General features: G+C 36.2%; 1 protein-coding gene across 2 annotated transcripts in view; it reads left to right on the forward strand.

Moving 5' to 3' along the window:
- RB1CC1 (RB1 inducible coiled-coil 1) overlaps positions 1 to 21459 on the forward strand; it is a 98303-nt gene that overhangs the window by 33354 nt on the left and 43490 nt on the right. For both annotated transcript variants that reach the window (XM_041768476.1, XM_041768477.1), the window contains exons 6-8: positions 9007 to 9209; positions 10550 to 10976; positions 16348 to 16518. In XM_041768476.1, coding sequence (XP_041624410.1) covers positions 9007 to 9209; positions 10550 to 10976; positions 16348 to 16518 — 801 coding nt within the window. The remainder of the gene's footprint in view (positions 1 to 9006; positions 9210 to 10549; positions 10977 to 16347; positions 16519 to 21459) is intronic.

Consider the following 21459-nt stretch of genomic DNA (forward strand, 5'->3'; position numbering starts at 1 on the left):
CTGCTTCTCCCTCTGCCTGTGTCTCTGCCTCTCTCTCTCTCTGTGACTATCATAAATAAATAAATAAATTAAAAAAAAAAAAAAAAGAAGAATGGAAGGTAGAGGGGTTAATATTCTTCAGATTTTAAAACATGGGGAAAGGCTACAATAATGAAAACAGTGATCATGTCAGACAGTGCATTTTATGAGGAATTAGAGGCCCTGTAGCAGTGGCAGGAGTCTGGTCTTCTAAAGTCACATTGCCAAAGTTCACATTTGGTCACCCCAATTGTGGTATGTGACCTTGGATTCAGATATCATCATTAGAGAAATTAATAATTTTTATTTAGTGAGATATACATATTAGAAAATGTACAAATCATAATTGTACATTTATTTGTGGCACATTTTCACAAAGTGAAATTCTAAAATATGTTATCACCCTAGAAGCCCTACTTAATGCTTTCTCCCATTCTTTCTCATCCCTCTTCATCACCCCTCTTCCATAAAATCAACCAATATCCTGACTTTAAAACCATGAATTAGTTTGCCTCTTTAGAACTTTGAATAGATGGAATCATTGTTTTCTTTTGTATCTGGCCTCTTTTATTTAACATTATGTTCCTGAGATTCGTTCATGGAATTGCATGAATTAATGGTTTACATTCATTGCAACATGGTTTCCGTGTATGACTATGCCATGGTTCACTTAACTATGTTGATAGATATTGTTTCTGATTATAGACTATTGTGGGTAAAGCTGCTGTGAATATCTTTGCAGTTGTTTAGTGCACCTTTTGCATTCTGTTGGGTATGCCTCTTCTTAACTTTACATGCTGCTAATGTTTGAAGTGGTTATATCTGTTTATATTCCCATCAGTGTATGATTGTTCTACTTGCTCAACAAACTCACTGATACTTGGTTTTCTTGGTGCTTTTAATTGTATTCATTCTGATCTGTGTGTACTTTTAGGCCATTGTAACTTAGTTTATATTAATAAGGATGAGCACGTTTCCACTTATGAGACTTTGCATATACTTTTTGTGAAGTTATTCTTCTAGTTTCTTATTCTTAATTGAGTTGCTAATCCTTTTGTAATTGATTTTAATTGTCTTTATATGATCTTTATAAAGCCATGTGCTTAAATGTTAAAATTATCTCCTGCCTTTCTGTTGCCTTTTCATTCAACTGATGCTGTCTTGTGATGAGTTAAAATTCATTTTATACACATTTTTTTTCCCACATTATACTTGAAGATTTATTTCTCTCAGTAATTGACACAATAAATAGGTGGAAAGTCAGTAGAGATATAGAAAATGTAATCAGTATTATCAATCAATTTGATCTCGTTGCTGTTTAGAGAAAAGAATACCTGTTCAAGTACACATGGAGTGTCATCAAGGTAGACATATGCTGCCATAAAAGATTTCAATAGATAATTGGAATTGTATAGAGTTTGTTTTCTGATCACAATGGAAATTAACTAGAAATTAAAAACAGAAAGATATCTTAAAATTCCCAAATATGTAGAAAATAAACAATATACTTTTTAATTATCCAAAAGCCAAAGTAGAAATCATAAGGGAAATTTGAAAATAATAATGAAGTAAATGGAAATTAACAAATACATACAAATCTGTGGGATGTAGATCTCTATCTAATCTCATAATATTTGATACTGTGCCATAACCAAATGTGTATATTCCATGACTGTAAATTGTAATATCCAGGGTAATATCCGATGGGGGTGTCAGCGGACCCGTATCCCCACCCAGCAGTAACAAGGAGGTGTTTTCATTTACCACCAGGTGTCAGAGACACAGGGTTAGGAACTTGAGTTTCTGCTCCACTCTGGCCACAATGACTCCCTTTTCCCTCCTGGAGTGATGAGAGAGGGTTCCTAAACACAGGATATGAATGAGATTCAGAGTCTCTTACCATTAAAAAACAAATGGTGCTGGAGAAATTGGACATTCATAGGACAAAAAAATGAAGATTGCTTTATTTCATGCCTTGCAATATAACTCAAAATGGATCATATATTTAAATGTAAAGTTACAAAACTTTTAGAAGATAACATAGGAGAAAATTTTGGGGACCTAGGGCTTAGTCAGGAGTTCTTAGATATGACACCAAAAGCACGATCCATAAAAGAAATAGTCAATAAATTGGAATTCAAAAATAAAAAATCTTATCTCTGCAAAAATAAATATTTTTGACCTTGTCAAGAAGATAAAAAAAATAAGCTACAGATAGGGGGAAAATATTTGCAAACTACATATTACAGAAAGGACTAGTTATTTAGATTATACAGTTGACCCTTTAACAACATGGGGGTTAGGGGTGCCAACGTCTCACAAAGTAGGAAATCCGTGTATAGTTTTGACTTCCCCAAAACGTAACCAATAGCCTACTATTGGCTGGAGGAAGCCTTACTGTTCACATAAACAGTAGGTCAACACATAATTTGCATGTCATAGTTATTATATACTGTATTCTACAATAAAGTAAGCTAGGGAATAGAAAATGTTATTAAGAAAATAAGGAAGAAAAATACATTTACATGCTGTAACTGTAAAAAAATTCACATAAAAATGGGCCTGTGCACTTCAAACCCATGTTGTTCAAGGGTCAACTGTATATATTTATTTATTTTTAATTTTTTTTTATTGGAATTCAATTTGCCAACATATAGCATAACATCCAGTGCTCATCCCGCCAAGTGCCCCCCCTAGTGCCCATCACCCAGTCACCCCAACCCCCCACCCACCTCCCCTTCCACTACCCCTTGTTCATTTCCCAGAGTTAGGTGTATCTCATGTTTTGTCACCATCACTGATATTTCCCACTCATTTTCTCTCCTTTCCCTTTATTCCCTTTCACTAATTTTTATATTCCCCAAATGAACGGGACCATATAATGTTTGTCCTTTTACGATTGACTTACTTCACTCAGCATAATACCCTCCAGGTCCGTCCACACAAAGCAAATGGTGGGTATCTGTCGTTTCTAATGGCTGAGGAATATTCCATTGTATACATAGACCACATCTTCTTTATCCATCGTCTTTTGATGGACACCGAGGCTCCTTCCACAGTTTGGCTATTGTGGACATTGCTGCTAGAAACATCGGGGTGCAGGTGTCCCGGCGTTTCACTGTATCTGTATCTTTGGGGTAAATCCCCTGGAGTACAATTGCTGGGTCGTAGGGCAGATCTATTTTTAACTCTTTGAGGAACCTCCACACAGTCTTCCAGAGTGGCTGCACCAGGTCACATTCCCACCAACAGTGCAAGAGGGTTCCCCTTTCTCCGCATCCTCTCCAACATTTGTGGTTTCCTGTCTTGTTAATTTTCCCCATTCTCACTGGTGTGAGGTGGGATCTCATTGTGGTTTTGATTTGTATTTCCCTGATGGCAAGTGATGTGGAGCATTTTCTCATGTGCTTGTTGGCCATGTCTGTGTCTTCCTCTGTGAGATTTCTGTTCATGTCTTTTGCCCATTTCATGATTGGATTGTTTGTTCTTTGGTGTTGAGTTTACTAAGCTCTTATAGATCTTGGAAACTAGCCCTTTATCTGATAGGTCATTTGCAAATATCTTCTCCCATTCTGTAGGTTGTCTTTTAGTTTTGTTGACTGTTTCTTTGGCTGTGCAGAAGCTTTTTATCTTGATGAAGTCCCAGTAGTTCATTTCTGCTTTTGTTTTTCTTGCCTTCATGGATGGATCTTGCAAGAAATTGCTGTGACCTGTGTTCTCTTCTAGGATTTTGATGGATTCTTGTCTCACATTTAGATCTTTCATCCATTTTGAGTTTATCTTTGTGTATGGTGTAAGAGAATGGTCTAGTTTCATTCTTCTGCATGTGGATGTCCAATTTTCCCAGCACCGTTTATTGAAGAGACTGTCTTTTTTTCCAGTGAATAGTCTTTCCTCCTTTGTCGAATATTAGTTGACCATAAAGTTGAGGGTCCACTTCTGGATTCGGGATTCTGTTCCATTGATCTATGTTCTGTATTCTATGATCTGTATTCTGTTCCATTGATCTATGACCAAAGCTTTGTAGTACAATCTGAAATCTAGCATTGTGATGCCCCAGCTCTGGTTTTCTTTTTTAATATTCCCCTGGCTATTCAGGGTCTTTTCTGATTCCACACAAATCTTAAAATAATTTGTTCTAACTCTCTGAAGAAAGTCCATGGTATTTTGATAGGGATTGCATTAAACGTGTAAATTGCCCTGGTTAACAGTGACATTTTCACAATATTAATTCTGCCAATCCATGAGCATGGAATATTTTTCCATCTCTTTGTGTCTTCCTCAATTTCTTTCAGAAGTGTTCTATAGTTTTTAGGGTATAGATCCTTTACCTCTTTGGTTAGGTTTATTCCTAGGTATCTTATGCTTTTGGGTGCAATTGTAAATGGGACTGACTCCTTAATTTCTCTTTATTCAGTCTCATTGTTAGTGTGTAGAAATGCCACTGATTTCTGGGCATTGATTTTGTATCCTGCCACGCTACCAAATTGCTGTATGAGTTCTAGCAATCTTGGGGTGGAGGCTTTTGGGTTTTCTCTGTACAGAATCATGTCATCGGCAAAGAGGGAGAGTTTGACTTCTTTGCCAGTTTGAATGCCTTTGATTTCTTTTGGTTAACTGATTGCTGAGGCGAGGACTTCCAGTACTATGTTGAATAGCAGTGGTGAGAGTGGACATCCCTGTCGTGTTCCTGATCTTAGATAAAGGCTCCCGGTGTTTCTCCATTGAGAATGATATTTGCTGTGGGCTTTTCGTAGATGGCTTTTAAGATGCTGAGGAATGTTCCCTCTATCCCTACACTCTGAAGAGTTTTGATCAGGAATGGATGCTGTATGTTGTCAAATGCTTTCTCTGCATCTATTGAGAGGATCCTATGGTTCTTGGTTTTTCTCTTGCTGGTATGATGAATCACATTGATTGTTTTACGAGTGTTGAACCAGCCTTGCATCCTGGGGATAAATCCCACTTGGTCATGGTGAATACTCCTCTTAATGTACTGTTGGATCCTTTTGGCTAGTATCTTGTTGAGAATTCTTGCATCTGTGTTCATCAGGGATATTGGTCTGTAATTCTCCTTTTTGGTGGGGTCTTTGTCTGGTTTCGGAATTAAGGTGATGCTGGCCTCATAGAATGAATTTGGAAGTACTCCATCTCTTTCTATCTTTCCAAACAGCTTTAGTAGAATAGGTATGGTTTCTTCTTTAAACGTTTGATAGAATTCCCCTGGGAAGCCATCTGGCCCTGGATTTTTGTGTTTGGGGAGGTTTTTGATGACTGCTTCAATTTCCTCCCTAGTTATTGGCTTGTTCAGGTTTTCTAGTTCTTCCTGTTCCAGTTTGTTAGTTTGTGGTTTTCCAGAAATGCGTCCATTTCTTCTAGATTGCCTAATTTATTGGCTTATAGCTGCTCATAATAAGTTTTTTAAGTTGTTTGTATTTCCTTGGTATTGGTGGTGATCTCCTTTCTCATTCATGATTTTATTAATTTGAGTCTTTATTCTCTTTTCTTTAATAAGGCTGGCTAATGGTTTATCTATCTTAATCTTTCAGAGAACCAACTCCTGGTTTTGCTGATCTTTTGCACAGTTCTTCTGGTCTCTTATTTCATGGAGTTCTGCTCGAATCTTTATTAATTCTCTTGTTCTGTTGGGTGTAGGATCTGTTTGCTGTTTTTTCTCTAGCTCCTTTAGGTGCAAGGTTAGCTTTTGTATTTGAATTCTTTCCAGTTTCTGGATGGAGGCTTGTATTGCAATGTATTTCCCCTTCAGGACTGCTTTTGCTGCATCCCAAAGATTTTGAATGGTTGTATCTTCATTCTCATTAGTTTCCATGAATCTTTTTAATTCTTCCCTAATTTCCTGGTTGACCCTTTCATCTCTCATCAGGTTGTTCCTTAACCTCCACGTGTTTGAAATCCTTCCAAACTTCTTCTTGTGATTTAGTTCTAATTTCAAAGCATTATGGTCTGAAAATATGCAGGGGGATGATCCCAATCTTTTGGTATTGGTTAAGACCTGATTTGTGACCCAGTATGTGGTCTATTTTGGAGTAAGTTCTATGTGCACTTGAGAAGAATGTGTATTCAGTTGAGTTTGGATGTAAAGTTCTGTAAATATCTGTGAAGTCCATCTGGTCCAGTGTATCATTTAAAGCTCTTGTTTCTTTGGAGATGTGTGCTTAGAATATCTGTCAATTGTAGAAAGTGCTGTATTCAAGTCACCAAGGATAAGTATTATTATCTAAGTATGTCTTTGGTTATTAATTGATTGATATATTTGGCAGCTCCCACATTCAGGGCATAAATGTTGATGATTGTTAGTTCCACCTGTTGGATAGATCCTTTAAATATGATATAATGTCCCTCTTCATCTCTTACTACAGTTATTGGGATAAACTTTAATTTATGTGATATGAGGATTGCTGCCCCGGCTGTCTTTTGAGGACCATTTGAATGGTACATGGTTCTCCAACCTTTTATTTTCAGGCTGTAGGTGTCCTTACCTCTAAAATGAGTCTCTTGTAGACAGCAAATAGATGGGTCCTGCTTTTTTATCCAGTCTGAAACCCTGCACCTTTTGATGGGGTCATTAAGCCCATTCATGTTCAGAGTTACTATTGAAAGATATGAATTTAGTGTCGTCATGATCCCTATTCAGTCCCTGTTTTTGTGGATTATTTCCTTGGACTTCCTCTTTCTTTTACAGAGTCCCCCTTAATATTTCTTGGAGATCTGGTTTGGTGGTCACATATTCTTTCAGTTTCTGCCTATTTTGGAAGCTCTATCTCTCCTTCTATTCTGAATGAGAGAGCCTTGCTTGCTGGATAAAGTATTCTTGGCTGCAGGTTCTTCTCATTTAGGACCCTGAATATATCCTGCCAGCCCTTTCTGGCCTGCCAGGTCTCTGTGGAGAGGTCTGCTGTTAACCTAATATTTCTCCCCATAAAGGTTAGGGATCTCTTGTCTCTTGCTGCTTTAAGGATCTTCTGTTTTTCTTTGGAATTTGCAAGCTTCACTATTAAATGTAGACGTGTTGAGCGGTTTTTATTGAATATGGGGGGTGATCTCTACATCTCCTGGATCTGAGTGCCTGTTTCCCTTCCCACGTTAGGGAATTTTTCTGCTATGATTTGTTCAAATACATGTTCTGGACTTCTGTCCCTTTCGGCCCCCTCTGGAACTCCAATTAAACATAGATTTTTTTTCCTTCTGTGGCTGTCATTTCCCTTAACCTTGTGGTCTTTCAGGTGTTTTTCTCTTTTGTCCTCAGCTTCCTTCCTTGCCATACAGTTGTCTTCTATCACTCACTCTTTCTCCTACCTCATTAACCCTCCTCGTTAGGACCTCCAGTTTCGATTGCATCTCATTTAATTGATTTTTAATTGCGGCCTGATTAGATCTAAATTCTGCAGTCATGAAGTCTCTTGAATCCTTTATCCTTTTTTGTGGAGCCACCAGTATCTTTATAATTGTGCTTCTGAATTCGCTTTCTGACACTGAATTGTAATCCAAATTCTGTAACTCTGTGGCAGAGAGGACTGTTTCTGATTCTTCCTTTTGTGGCAAGTTCTTCTTTCTAGTCATTTTGCTCAGTGCAGAGGGGCCAATAAAAGTTGTACTGGAAAAGAGAAAAAGAAATAAAAGCGGGAGGGGGGGACAAGCAAAACAAAAAACAAGGGGGAGTATTCTCTGATTCTATATACTGTAAATCCCTCGACTTCCCCTGGTACTTTCAGTGCTGCTTGGTGAATAACTTGCTTTCCCCTGTCCTTCCAGGTGGTCTTCTGGGGGAGGGGCCTGCTCTGCTGATTCTCAGGTGTGTGCACCTGGGGGAGCTGCTCGGCCCCCTGCCAGGTGCACGGCTCAGTGGGAGCTTTTTATCCTGTGAGGCCCCTGCTCAGTCCCAGGTACAAGATGACCCCAGGGGGAACAACAAACGTGGTGGCAGCCAGCTCTCCATCCCTAGAGTCAGCTTCCGCAGTAACTACGGTAGCTCCCAGTCTTTAGGGGCCTGGATGCTCACGGCGGGGCATGGCCCTCCTGGGATCCTGCCCGGAGCCTGCTGTGGGACTCGATCCCAGGACTCGAGGATTCGCGCCCTGAGCCAAAGGCAGAGGCTCAACCACTGCACCACCCAGGCATCCCTCATCTACCCTTTTTGTAAAAACAAAAACAAAAAACCTTACATTTAGGTCTGTCGGGTCACCTATAACTGATTTGTCATATAGTAGTAAACATAGAAAATTCACTTTATGAATCTAGCCTACCTTTTAAATTTGCTGTATATTGATCTTTTCCTATTTTTATAAATATATCTTTTTCATCTTAAATATCTAATGTTAGATAAATTCTGTTGTATAGATGCACATAATTTCTTGATAGACTTTTTTTTTTATAGTTGAAGTAAAGAACCTTTAAGGGCACCTTGGTGGCTCAGTGGTTGAGTGTCTGCCTTTGACTCAGGGTATGATCCTGGGCTTCTGGGGGCGAGTCCTGCATTAGGCTCCCCTCAGGGAGCCTGCTTCTCCTTCTTTCTATGTCTCTGCCTCTCTCTCTCTCTCTCTGTCTCTTATGAATAAATAAATAAAATCTTAAAAAAAAAAGATCCTTTTAGTATTTTTGCTTATTTGCTTAAGCTTTTATTGGGTAAATTTCTATAAGATGAATCATGCTGCCAAACAATAGACGCCATTTTACTTTAGATAGTTATTGCTGAATTGCCATCTATAGGTATTCCACCAATATATATTTCCAGCAGTATTGAGTTAGAAGTTCTTCTTCCTTAGTGTCATAACAACGAGCAGAACCACTTAAGATAAATTGAAACATTCCCTTGTTGGTGCTTTGTTTAAAATATTCCCTTGTCAGTGCTTTGTTGAAAATATATTTAGGCTATGTTTTTACATACAGGTATATATATATATACACACACACAAACATGTGCATACAAACATTACCTTCTTTTACTGTGTTTCTTCATTTTCAATATAGGAAATGTATGAAGTTGCCAAGAAACTTTGCTCTTTCTGTGAAGGTCTGGTCCATGATGAACATCTTCAACACCAAGGCTGGGCTGCAATCATGGCCAATCTGGAGGACTGTTCAAATTCTTACCAAAAACTACTTTTCAAGTTTGAAAGTATTTATTCAAATTATCTGCAATCCATAGAAGACATCAAGTTAAAACTTACTCAGTATGTTTACTTTTAAAATGGATAATAAGATGTTTGTTTAAAATACTTTTGCAATTTATCAGTTGTTTAGTAAATGTGATTTCATTTCTAATTGTTATAATTCTTCACTTTTTGAGACTTTTATGGTGACTTTTATAGGCTCTAAAATTTTTATTTATTTATTTATTATGGTCAGTTTTATTTACTTCCTATTTACCGATCTCCCACATTTTTTTTTTCTTATCTTGTTTTATGTAAAGGGCTCAAAATTCTTCTAAATCATTTACAAACTCAAGAGTCTTTGCCTCCTTCTTGCCCTGCTATCAATTTCGCAATAAAGTGAAAATATAAATATAACACATCTGACAGAAATGGAAATTTTTTCAATATTCATCAATCAAGGAAATTTTTATTTTCCTTTTTAAATATTGCTCTAGGATGTAGGCTTGCTAAGATGGAAAGAAGCCATTTTGATGGCTTTCTGGTTCTATGCAAATAAGCACATCTGATAGGCAGTGGTTGTTTTTTAAAAGAGCTATAATGAATGTAAAAATATAGTAATGATTCAGTACCAGTATAGCCCTCTGTTGTCTTTGTGTATGCTTTCCACATTTTACAGTCACTTTTTAGTTTTTATATTTTTTGTTACTTTAACTTGGAGGGGAATAACATCATTTTAATTAAAATGAACCTTATTCAAATTTTTCTGTTTTGTAGTATGAATTAGGTTTTGGTGTTGCCAATGGAACTGATCTTGGGAAGAAAGGGAATGATTATTTGAGACTAGAAAGTGTATACAACAACATTTTCAAGTAACTCTTATTTGGGAAGTTCTTTTAGATATAATTTTGTGTAGGAGCCTGAGCCCCTTCAAAAATGTTTTTGCATAAATCAAGTCATTGATATCATCTTCCCCAGTGCCTTTTGACAACATATATCTACCTGTCTGTAGGGTGTAATGAATGTGAGAGTTACCTTAATCTTTATTAGGATTGTTAAGTTGAAAGCACAGAATAAAATTATCAAAAAATACTTGATTGGTTTAACGTCATACTTTAGGGGACTGCTTTCGTAAATCTTTATTGTAAAGTTGAATTTTTTATATCTTAAGGTTTGATGAAAACCAAGTGTTTACTTCTTTAGTATAAGCTGGCTCCTTTTACTTGAGAGTGAAATTTCAATGTGTTAATGATAACCCTTTTCTGTCTAATAACTAAGTTTCTTTTAAAGAACCATACCTATATGCATTATAGTAATGGTAATATTTATGTGTATAATAATTGAATGCTATTTCTTTCAAAATGCTAATCTCTAATTAGAGTGGTCCCATAATTTTACTGACAGATCTTTTGTGTTTTAAGTTTAGGAACTGCGGTTTCAGTAATGGCCAAGATTCCACTGTTGGAGTGCCTAACCAGACATAGTTACAGGGAATGTTTGGGAAGACTGGATTCTTTACCTGAACATGAAGGCTCAGAAAAGGCTGAAATGAAAACCTCCACTGAACTGGTGCTTTCTCCTGATATGCCTAGAGCAACTAACCAATCCTTGTTAACCTCCTTTCACAAGTCAGTGGAACATATAGCCCCAGATACCACAGATGCTGAAATTGGAAAAGAAATTAGGGAATCTTGTCAAAATACTGTCCAGCAGGATGAAACTTCAGTAGATGCTAAAGACGGTGATCTGCCTTTTTTTAATGTTTCTTTATTAGACTGGATAAATGTTCAAGATAGACCTAATGATGTGGAATCGTTGGTCAGGAAATGCTTTGATTCCATGAGCAGAGTAAGTCATGTCAATTTAATATTTCTTATGTCATTTCAACTATTATTTATACTAAATATTTTATAAACTTGAGAATGGTAATATTATTATAGTGGAAATAATGAGCCTTGGTGTAAGACTTCATAACCAAGGATTTAGCCTTGGACAGATTAAATCTTTTCCTTTGTACCCTTATTTATGAATTAATAGTAAATTTGTGAAGAGTCTTAGAGGTCATATATGTAAAATTTCTACTGCACTGCAGAACCTTGAAGTGCCTACTCAAATGGTGTAGATTTTGGTGGTAGCACTTTGAAATATATTTTTTTTCTGAACTTGTAACATATGTAGATATGCTAATATCTCCTATCCTCTAATTTGTTCTTACAGTTAGGCTCTTTCATCTGTTAGGTAAAACTTGTGCAGTCTTAATGTTTTCATTATTGTGCCTTAAATACATAGCACTCTCTAAATATAAGTAAATAGGTAAATAGAAATGGCCACCTCTAGCCTACCATATTTTTAAGTTAATTTAATAATGGATCAGATGTTCACATTTACAAATTCTATAGAACTTGGAAGGTCTTTTGGAAAATATTAAAGAAAATTTTGTTTTTTACAAAATTACAAAATATTAAAAATATTTTTTTTTAGCAGCGAGAATGATTTATGGTCAGTAAAATATACAAGTTCTTGAGCAGTTAGGTCACGGAGTAATGACCACCCAAAGGAAGATACTGATCACTTTCAACTCCCAGAAAATCTGGTGTGCATCTTTCTAATCACCATTCCTCCTAAAAGGAACTTCTTCCTTTTAAAAAAGTTTTAAATACTTTATCTGCCTGAGATGTTTTAAAATTCAAAATTTCAATATTGTGGTCTGGGTTGTATTTTGTAAATTATAGTGAGCTTGTATTTTAGATTAATAAGTTCTTCCCCAAATATACTAGGAAAACATTTAGGTCTGGGGAGTAAAATATCTCTTAAAATATGATCCAGGGGTCCCTGGATGGCTCAGTCGATTAAGCCAACTCTTGATTTCACCTCAGGTCACAGTTTCAGAGTCCTGGGATCAAGCCTTGTGTGTTAGGCTCCATGGTCAGTGGGGAGTCTACATGGGATTCCTCTCTCCTTCTCCCCGCCACCCTTACCCCACGTCAAGGGGGAGCTTCCACTCTCTCTCTAAAATAAGTAGATCTTTTAAAAACAAAATAACATGATCCGTAAGCTGCTAGAAAATCTTTGAAGTCAAAGTTGATGGGACACATATTTCACTTACACAGACATAAGATAATATTTTGAAGTTTCCTGTTGTCTAAAGATGATGGGCAGGATATTTCATCTTTTCTTAAAGGGCACTCAATTGGAAAAGAGACTTGATCTTTGAATACTGAGAAAGGCAGTGCATTGTTTGGGATGCCTGGAAAATAACACATACCTTTCAAAATGGAAAACTTAAATAAATCCTAGGTTTCTTCTTATTCTTTAAATTTCAACTTCCTTGATGAAATCCTTTAAAGGAGGCATTTCTTTTTGGCCATTTATTTGTCGTTAAAGACAGCTTCAATGAAGACATTTGCCAGGGCATGGGAGTGTATAATATATTATGCAAAGATTGCTACCTAAAAGGATTGAAAACTGGTGTTCCTATTTAAATTGTTGACATGTTAGTAGCCTAAAACTTATAACCTATGATTGTGGAAAGTCAAGCACATGATTGTAAATAGAATAATATAGGTATATATATATGTATGTGTGTGTGTGTGTGTATTTCTGCATGAGTTAGAGAATAGGGCTGTAGACTGAGGAGAATCCCCTTTTAAAAGAACTGTAAGTTGGCTTTCCATTTGCATGTTTAAGTGAAATCCAGCACAGCCATATAATTTTTATTCACTTTTCATGACAAGAGAAAATAAACAATGATCCTTCTCTGGCTTGATGAAATTCCACAGGAATTTATATCTACAGAAAACGAAGTTAGCTATATAGTATTATTACTAGGGTGTCACATTACTGACCTAAGTTAATGTTTACTTTCATAGTGTATACCAAGGGTCTTTGTGATAGATTACATGACCATTATATTTTGAAAGCATAATATAAATTTTTATTTGGTTATAGTCACTTGATACAAAATGAGGTAGCATAGTTTAAAATACTGTCTGTAATACAGCACTCTTAAGTTGTGCGTGTCAGCTTAAAAACTTGTCAAAAGGAATGATAATACATTCTGAGGAATTTATATATTTCTGCCTATATATTACAGTGTAGGACATTACAGTAATACGATATACTGCATAATAAACAGTACTTTGTCATGATTTTTTATTAGATTAATAGTTTTCTCCTCTTGGTAGTTTTATATATTTATTCTTAATACCACTATAGCATTTCTAAAGATAGAATAAACTGAGTATGGAACTTCTCATCAGAGATGCCTTCCATTTATCTCATGTGCATTACATAGTTACATATAACTCACCTGCTTGATTATCTGATAGTAGTAGTGCTATTTGCCAGTGAATTTTAAAATGCTCCAAGGTTTGATTTTCTATAAAAGCAAATCCTGTTTAAAGCCATCATTTTTACATAGTAATCCCAGTTTCAACGGTATTTGTAACATGTGTTTCCAATTGCCATAATCTTTTTCAAAAAACGAGTCAAGACATAGGTATTATGGAACTTGCGTAAGATTGGGCAACATAAGGGCTCATATCCTAGCACTGCCATTCATTTATTACCTGTATCACCATCCATCCATCATTTGAATATTCTGTTTCATAATACTTGGGTAGATTGATGGCTTTTTCATGACCTTTTCTCTCCTATACTGAGAAAAATGTAAAATTGTTGCTACATTTTTGTGTATTCACATATTTTCTTGGGTTGTAGTATATTCATAATTAGAATGAGTCTTGGATATTCTGGTTCAGATTATACTATAAAAGGCAAACTTTCCTGCAGCCCCAGGTGGCTCAGTGGTTTAGCGCCACCTTCAGCCCAGGGTGTGATCCTGGAGTCCTGGGATTAAGTCCCACATCAGGCTCCCTGCATGGAGCCTCCTTCTCCCTCTGCCTGTGTCTCTGCCTCTCTCTCTCTCCCTCTCTCTCATGAATAAGTAAATAAAAAATCTTAAAAAAAAAATAGAAAAGGCAAACATTCATATATCTGACATTGGAAATTAATAATTGGAAATATGTGCATTTAGCTCATTTCTAAGCTGTCCAGATTAATACCAGCATAATTTATTGAATCTTGTTTTAGTGTTTTGTTCAGGATTCTTGTGATCTTATAGAATTACTGTTGTTTGCTCTGTGCAGTGGGTGTGGATTTAGAGGTGGGATGGAAAGAATGGAAAGGGTAAGAAAATTTTTAGTTTCTTCTAAGATGACAGTAACATCAATCTTTGTAAATATCAATGGAAAAACCCAAGAGTAAAAAAGTAGCATAGCACTGTGTTCAGTTACTAAAAATTTCCTAAATAATTAATAGAAATCTGTGGTTTGAAATATGTATTTAAAAAAATTCTCCAGTGACTCTATTTGGAAATTTTAATTTTTATTACTTGGAGGCAAATAAAATATTGATTAGAATCAGCTTTTAGGAAGTCAGGTTATATAACCTGTACTCAGGTGATTCACAAAATAGTCTTCCACGTTGTCAGTGTTGTTGTATTATACTTTCAATGAATTATGAAATACAAACTATCATAATCAGGAGCCCTGGTTTTGGGTTTGTTTTTTCTTCTTTAAATCATTGCCATGTGAAGTCCATGTGTAGTTATAATTCTGCATGAGCTAAAAATTTGAATATGTTTTAATCCTCATTCCTAGCCCTTTATCACCTTAGTGATTTAAAGCCAATCTTGGTTTGTACAATACTTTGGACCAGAAATGTGTGCAGATTGGACTCAGTTACCATGAAGTTAAGAAAAGTGAGAAAATGTTAACATACGTATGGTTTTTGTTAGTAAATGGGCTACCGCTGCCTATGTTTAAGTAGTGGCTCTGTTAGCTTTTTTGTAGTGATGCAAATGTGCAGCCTCTTATTAATTAAATTGGACTATGGATAATAACAATAAAGTAGTAGTTGAGTTTTAACGGCTTTTGTATGTTCTTTGTGTACCAAACACTGTCCATTAAATATTGTACGGTCCTTTGATTGTAGAGATAAGGGAGGGCATCAAGAAGGAGGCAGTATTTGACTAGGACCCTTACATAGAGGCAGAGTTAGCCTTTCAAACACCAAGTAGAATGATCAGTTTGAAGAAAGATTAGAGCTAGAGAAACACAGGGTTTGTGTGGATGTAATGGGCAATTCAGTTTGAAAAGAGGATAGGTTTGGAAAATTTACTAGTATCCAGTCACTGGAGGCTGTACTGTATGCTGTGTTTTTTAGATGTCATAGTGGGCAGAAGAAAGCCATTTAGGGATCTCAACAGGAGACAACTGTAATGAGTTAATAGTAGAAGATAACATGGTTGATACTCCTGTGGAGGTATAAAGAAGTGATCAGAAACACAAGCTGAAAATCTGTGAGAAGGATCAGGGATTACAAAAGGGTTGAGATTGCATAGAAATTATGCTTATGCTGAAATCATAGAAGAAATAGTACAAACGGGCTAAGCACAGAGTCCTTCTGAATTATCTGTATTCGTGGATTAGACAGGAAAAGGAGCCAAAGAAGGGTACTGTGGAGGAATCCGTGAGGTAATGCCCCAAAGCTTCCAGTGTTTGTGAGAGGTTGTCTTCAATGTATACGAACTTCAAGTGAAAGGAGGTTATAGGTGATCTTCGGCAGAGTGGGTTTTGTGGAGACTGCATGCAAAAACACTGCCAATGTATTCTTTCAAGGAAAGGGGAAGAGTGTTGAGACAAATTTGTTAGGTTCCATGATTCCCAGAAAATTTGTGGAAGTAAGCCAGGGAACAGGAGAGATTGAAGAGTAAGAAAGTTGGGTTGATCAAGCAAATTCCTTTAGGAGATAGAGACTGAAAATAAAGATACCTCCAGGAAGGAAGGAAGTTGACCTTGTTTTGAGGGAAATTAGAGTTTTAAGACAATGACCAAAGAACGTGTTTTAACTCTGCTTTACTTTATAAGACCTTAAAGATAACATTTTCTCTGTGACACGGAAGATTGATTAAGTTGTGGCATTGATGGGAAGATTATAGTTCCTGGCACTGTATTCCTAATTATGGATTCTAATATAATCAGTAGTTTTTTATTAACATAACTATCCTCCCAGTTTTGTGGAAGTATAACTTAGACTTCCTGTGCTTTTACTTTTCTATGTTTTTCATTTTCTTTCCTCTGAAGCTGTGTGTCAAAATAGTGAGAAATATATTAACTATTTGCTGAAAACTTCATTCATATGTTTTGTTGTCATTTAGCTTGATCCAAGGATTATTCGACCATTTATAGCAGAGTGCCGTCAAACTATTGCCAAACTTGATAATCAGAATATGAAAGCCATTAAAGGACTTGAAGACCGGCTCTATGCCCTGGACCAGATGATTGCTAGCTGCAGCCGACTAGTGAATGAACAGAAGGAACTTGCTCAGGTGCTCATTTCAAACTTCTCTCAGAAAAAGCAATTCATAGTTTCTTGATACCAATATTTTATATGTAATATCAGTTTGTTGTACACCATCATTTTACCTCATCCTTAATTATTGTTAATGCAATAATATTGTTTCCATGTATTTTAAGACAAGTTCTTAATGTTCATGTTTGATAAAGTGAGCTGAGGCCACTTTAGGTAGTAAGTAAAAGATAAACTGTGAAAATGCTGTGAGCAGCTGTGGAAAAAAACAGAAAGTAGTCATTGTACTAAACATTTGAGTACTTCCTGCTCTCCCCCTCAGAAAACTAAAAAAGAATTCGTGAGATTTGTTAAGGGCAGGAGGAAAATATGAAATCTTAGAGATTACTAATACTTAGGTTTTTAGGTCTCATTTAATGCAGTATTCCAAGAACTCTCTTCTCAGATTTATAACCAAAAGAAAGTGATGGAGTTGCTAAGAGTGATTAGCCCTACACATTTTCTGCCACGTTAGTGACTTTGTCCTCCACTCAGTCTGGCAAAACAGCAAAAGAGTTAACTTGTATAATCTTGATTGAGATGTACACTTTTCTAGTTTAACTTTCCTCTGCCAGTTTTTTTCCTCTGATTGTACTCTTAACTTTAGAACATACAAATCATCTTATTGGTTGCAAATGTTTTATTTTATCTGCATGGCATTGTGTGTGTAGGTAGATAAAACGTGTATGTTCTTGCTTTATTCTTTTTAAATAAATTTAAAAATGTTTATGGCATTTTTATAGTTTCCTAATTGAATTCATCTGTAATTCTCAGACTCTTTTTTTTTCTCCTGATTTTGGGTCCAGCCATCTTATTGTGAACTGAACCCCTTTATCCTACGCTCTTGCACTGACTGAGAATCCTAGTGCTGAGAATCCAGCACTGAGTAGATTGTTATAGTGGGTCCCTTTGTTTAGTTCTTGATCTATAGAAAGTAGTATTTCACAATTATAGTGTTTCTGGTAGCTAGTTTTTTCTCTTTGTGTTATAGAAGGCCCTTATCGGATTACAAATGTTATAGTCTACTCTTAATCTTGAGCCTCCTTGGGATTCTTGGAAGAAACTCAACATAGTCATAATATATTGTCTTTCTTATTTAATTTTGGATTGAGTTTAGCATTTTGGCAAACTGAATTATGTTGACTTGTGTGTGTGTATTATTCATTTGGTATATATTTCTCAAGTTTGGGCATCAAGTTTATGATTGCCTCAAAGTAAGGTGAAAAATTTTTTGATTAAAATATTTAGTCGATTTATTTAATATAATTGCTGAATATTTGTTTTTAAATGTACTATTTCCAATTTTTCTTCCAATCATATCTCTTTTTACTTTTCCCCTTTGGATTATTTTTATCATTAAAATTAAAATTTAAAAATTGGCGTGGTTCTTGGGTAGCTCAGAGTTAAGTGTCTGACTCTTGATTTTAGCCCAGGTCATGATCTCAGGTTTTTGAGATTGAGCCCCACTTTGGACTGGACGTGGGGCCTGCTTAAGGTTATCTCCTCTTTCTGCCCACTCCCCATTACTTGCTGTCTCTTGATAAAAATTTCCTTTTTTATTTAAAAATTTATCATTAAAAATTACTTATTGAGGCACCTGGGTGGCTCACTCAGTTAAGCATCTGCCTTCAGCTCAGGTCATGATCCCAGAGTCATGGGATCGAGCCTCACATTGGGCTTCCTGCTCATTGGGGAGTCTGCTGCTTCCTCTCTCTCTCTCTGCTAATCCCCCTACTTGTGCTCTCTCTCTCAAATAAATAAATAAAATCGTAAAAAAAAATAATAATTATTATTCTGTTTTCCATATCAGCTTTTTCCCTTTTATGTTACACATGCATCCTTCTAAGTTTGATATGCATTAAAACAATAGTATCCTTTAGTTGCAAATTTAGTTTTTGTCATTTGGAAATCTCTCTAAATCACCTTTTCTTTCTTTTTTTAAAAGCATTTCTTTAAAGATTTTATTTATTTATTAATGAGAGATACAGAGAGAGAGGCAGAGACACAGGCAGAGAGAGAGAATCAGGCTCCATGCAGGGAGCCTGAAGTGGGACTCGATTCCAGGTCTCCAGGATCATGCCAAACTGGGCCAAAGGCAGGCGCCAAACCGCTGAGCTACCCAGGCGTCCCTAAATCACCTTTTATTTCTTAAGGATATTTTCTCTGGATATAGAATCTAGGCTGTCAGTGATTTCCTTTAGCACATTGCCTTTGGTTTGGTTTTTATTTATTTTATTTATATTTATTTATTTTTTAAAGATTTATTTATTCGTGAGAGACAGAGAGAGAGAGAGAGAGAAGCAGAAACACAGGCAGAGGGAGAAGCATCCCAGATAGGATCCTGCCCTGAGCTGAAGGCAGACATTCAGCTGCTGAGCCACCCAGGCATCCCTTTGGTTTGTTTGTTTGTTTGTTTGTTTAAGATTTTATTTATTTATTCATAGAGACACACACACACACACTTGTTTGTTTGTTTAAGATTTTATTCATTTATTCATAGAGACACACACACACACACAGAGAGAGGCAGGCAGAGACACAGGCAGAGGGAGAAGCAGGCTCCATGCAGGGAGCCCAACGCAGGACTTGATCCTGGTTCTCCAGGATCATACCCTGGGCTGCAGGCGGCGCTAAACCTCTGCGCCACTGGGGCTGCCCTTTGGTTTGGTTTTTAACAGTTTTTACTATAATACAAGATGTAGTTTTCTTTGTATTTCTCCTGCATTGGGATTGTAGTACTACTGTGGCTTAATGGCATATCTTGGAAAATTCCCAGTTTGTCTTCAGATTTTGCCTTTGTCTTACTCTTTTCCTTCTTCTTCATTGATTCCAATTATATATGTATTAGACCTTTCATCTTATTCTTTTTACCCTTGTTTCCTTTATTTCCCATCATTGCAGATTATTTTTTTTCTAGCTGTGATTAGCTGTTATTAAAAACTCATTTATTGGGACGCCTGGGAGGCTCAGCTTTAGCTCAGGTCTTGATCCCCAGATCCGGGATTGAATTCCGCATTGGGTTCCCTGCTAGGAGCCTGCTTCTCCCTCTGCCTACGTCTCTGCCTCTCCTCTCAATCTGTGTCTCTCATGAATAAATAAATAAATCTTTAAGAAAATAAAAATAAAAACTCATTTATTGATAGTTTTTATTTTTTAGCTCTGCAATTTTAATTTGATTCTTTGTTTATATAGTTTCAATTTATCTAACAAGATAGTCTCATCCATCATCTCTTTGATCACATTAGCCATGTAGTAATTTAAAAGTCTCTGTTAAGCCTATTACTTGCGCCTGTGTGTGTGTGTGGCCATTCCTATAGTTTTCATTCTTGTTGTTTTGCCTTTTCGTGTGCCTAATTATTTTTTATCAGAAAGGCCAAGGAAATACAAAGCTTAAGATAACACTTTTGGAGAAAATTTGTTTTCATATGGTAAGGGCTATTACAAACTTATATCATTTTAATTCAATTTTAGGGATTTAGGTGATTGGAAATTGGTCTTCCAGTCTTTGTGATGGCCAGTCTACTTTTTGTAAACTTTACTCCATAGAATAGAGCTTTTTGGGATAGTAATACAAAATGTGTTCCACTGTCTTCCTTTGGTTGGCACTGATCTCCAGGTTTTTTATTTGTTAGCTCCTTGAGGATGTCAAAGGATTGCTTTTTTTGTTTTTTTTTTTAATTCTTAGCCTTGGGCTGCTCTTCAAGAATCCACATTTGTCTCTAGAGAAAGCATTGCTGGTTGCTTAACTGGCCTCCCCAGGTTTCTTCCACCTCCGAGGTCCTGGCCCTTGTCCTTCACTGCTTTCTTAGGTCTCTAGTAACAGGAATGCCACAGGAAGCTTGGTCGACATAACCATTAAATTATAGTTTACCATTACATGAGATAGCTCTGAATTCCTGATGTTTTTGTTGTTTCTTTGACAAAACCCTCAATAGAATGAATCAGACATAATTTATTTAACAAGACTTCTTTTGATGGTCATTTAGGTTCCTTCCAGATTTTCTTGTTGCAAACATTGTTCTAATATGCCAGTACATTTCTATCTTTATGTGCATGGCCTAGTATTTCTTTAGGGACAATCACTGTAATGGAATTGCTGAATTAGGGTGTTTGTGCATTTTAAATATTAATTAGTAATGTGTAATAATATATCCTCCATAAAGAAAAAATCTGTCAACACTCTTCTCATTAATTGAGAACAGTTTACTTTATATCAGTGTTTGCCATCTATTTCCTCTGAAATGTCATTTGCCAATTTTTTTATCCTAATGTTTCTGTAAGCATTTATTATAGTCTGAATAATCCTTTGTGTATTGTAAATAATACAGATACTATCTCTCTCTCTTTTTTAAGATTTTATTTTTTTGACAGAGTGAGAGAGAGCACAAGTGGGGTAGAAGGAGAAGCAGGCTCCCACCGATCAGGGAGCCCAATGCGGGGCTCAGTCTGAGCATCCAGGGATCATGACCTGAGCCAAAGGCAGACGCTTAACTGAGTAAGCCACCCAGGCGTCCCACAGATACTATCTCTTTGTTGATAGTGTTATAAAGATTGTTATACAAATTTTAAATTTTGATCTAGTCAGATTTATTGGTCTTTTTTTCATATTTTATGAACTCATCATTCCTTTAAAATCTTCAGATCTTTATAGCTGTTTCTGTAAATAAACTGGGACTTCCGTTTTTCTAATCTTAAGATAATCTATTTTCTCTCCTTTGCTCTGTCAAATCTCTTAGGGTGTGTGTGAGTGTGTGTGTAAGTAGATGTAATACTACTATAGTCAGGGAAGTACACTGAGTGGTTTAACATTTGGTTGTATTTTTTTAAAAAATATGATGCTGTTATCCTTATCTATATTCAATTCAGCAAATGGAGTTGTGTAATATGAGTATAAGTCATTTTTCTGGAAGTGTAGTTGCTG

Source organism: Vulpes lagopus, chromosome 9, assembly GCF_018345385.1.
Source record: "Vulpes lagopus strain Blue_001 chromosome 9, ASM1834538v1, whole genome shotgun sequence".
Taxonomy (NCBI): domain Eukaryota; kingdom Metazoa; phylum Chordata; class Mammalia; order Carnivora; family Canidae; genus Vulpes; species Vulpes lagopus.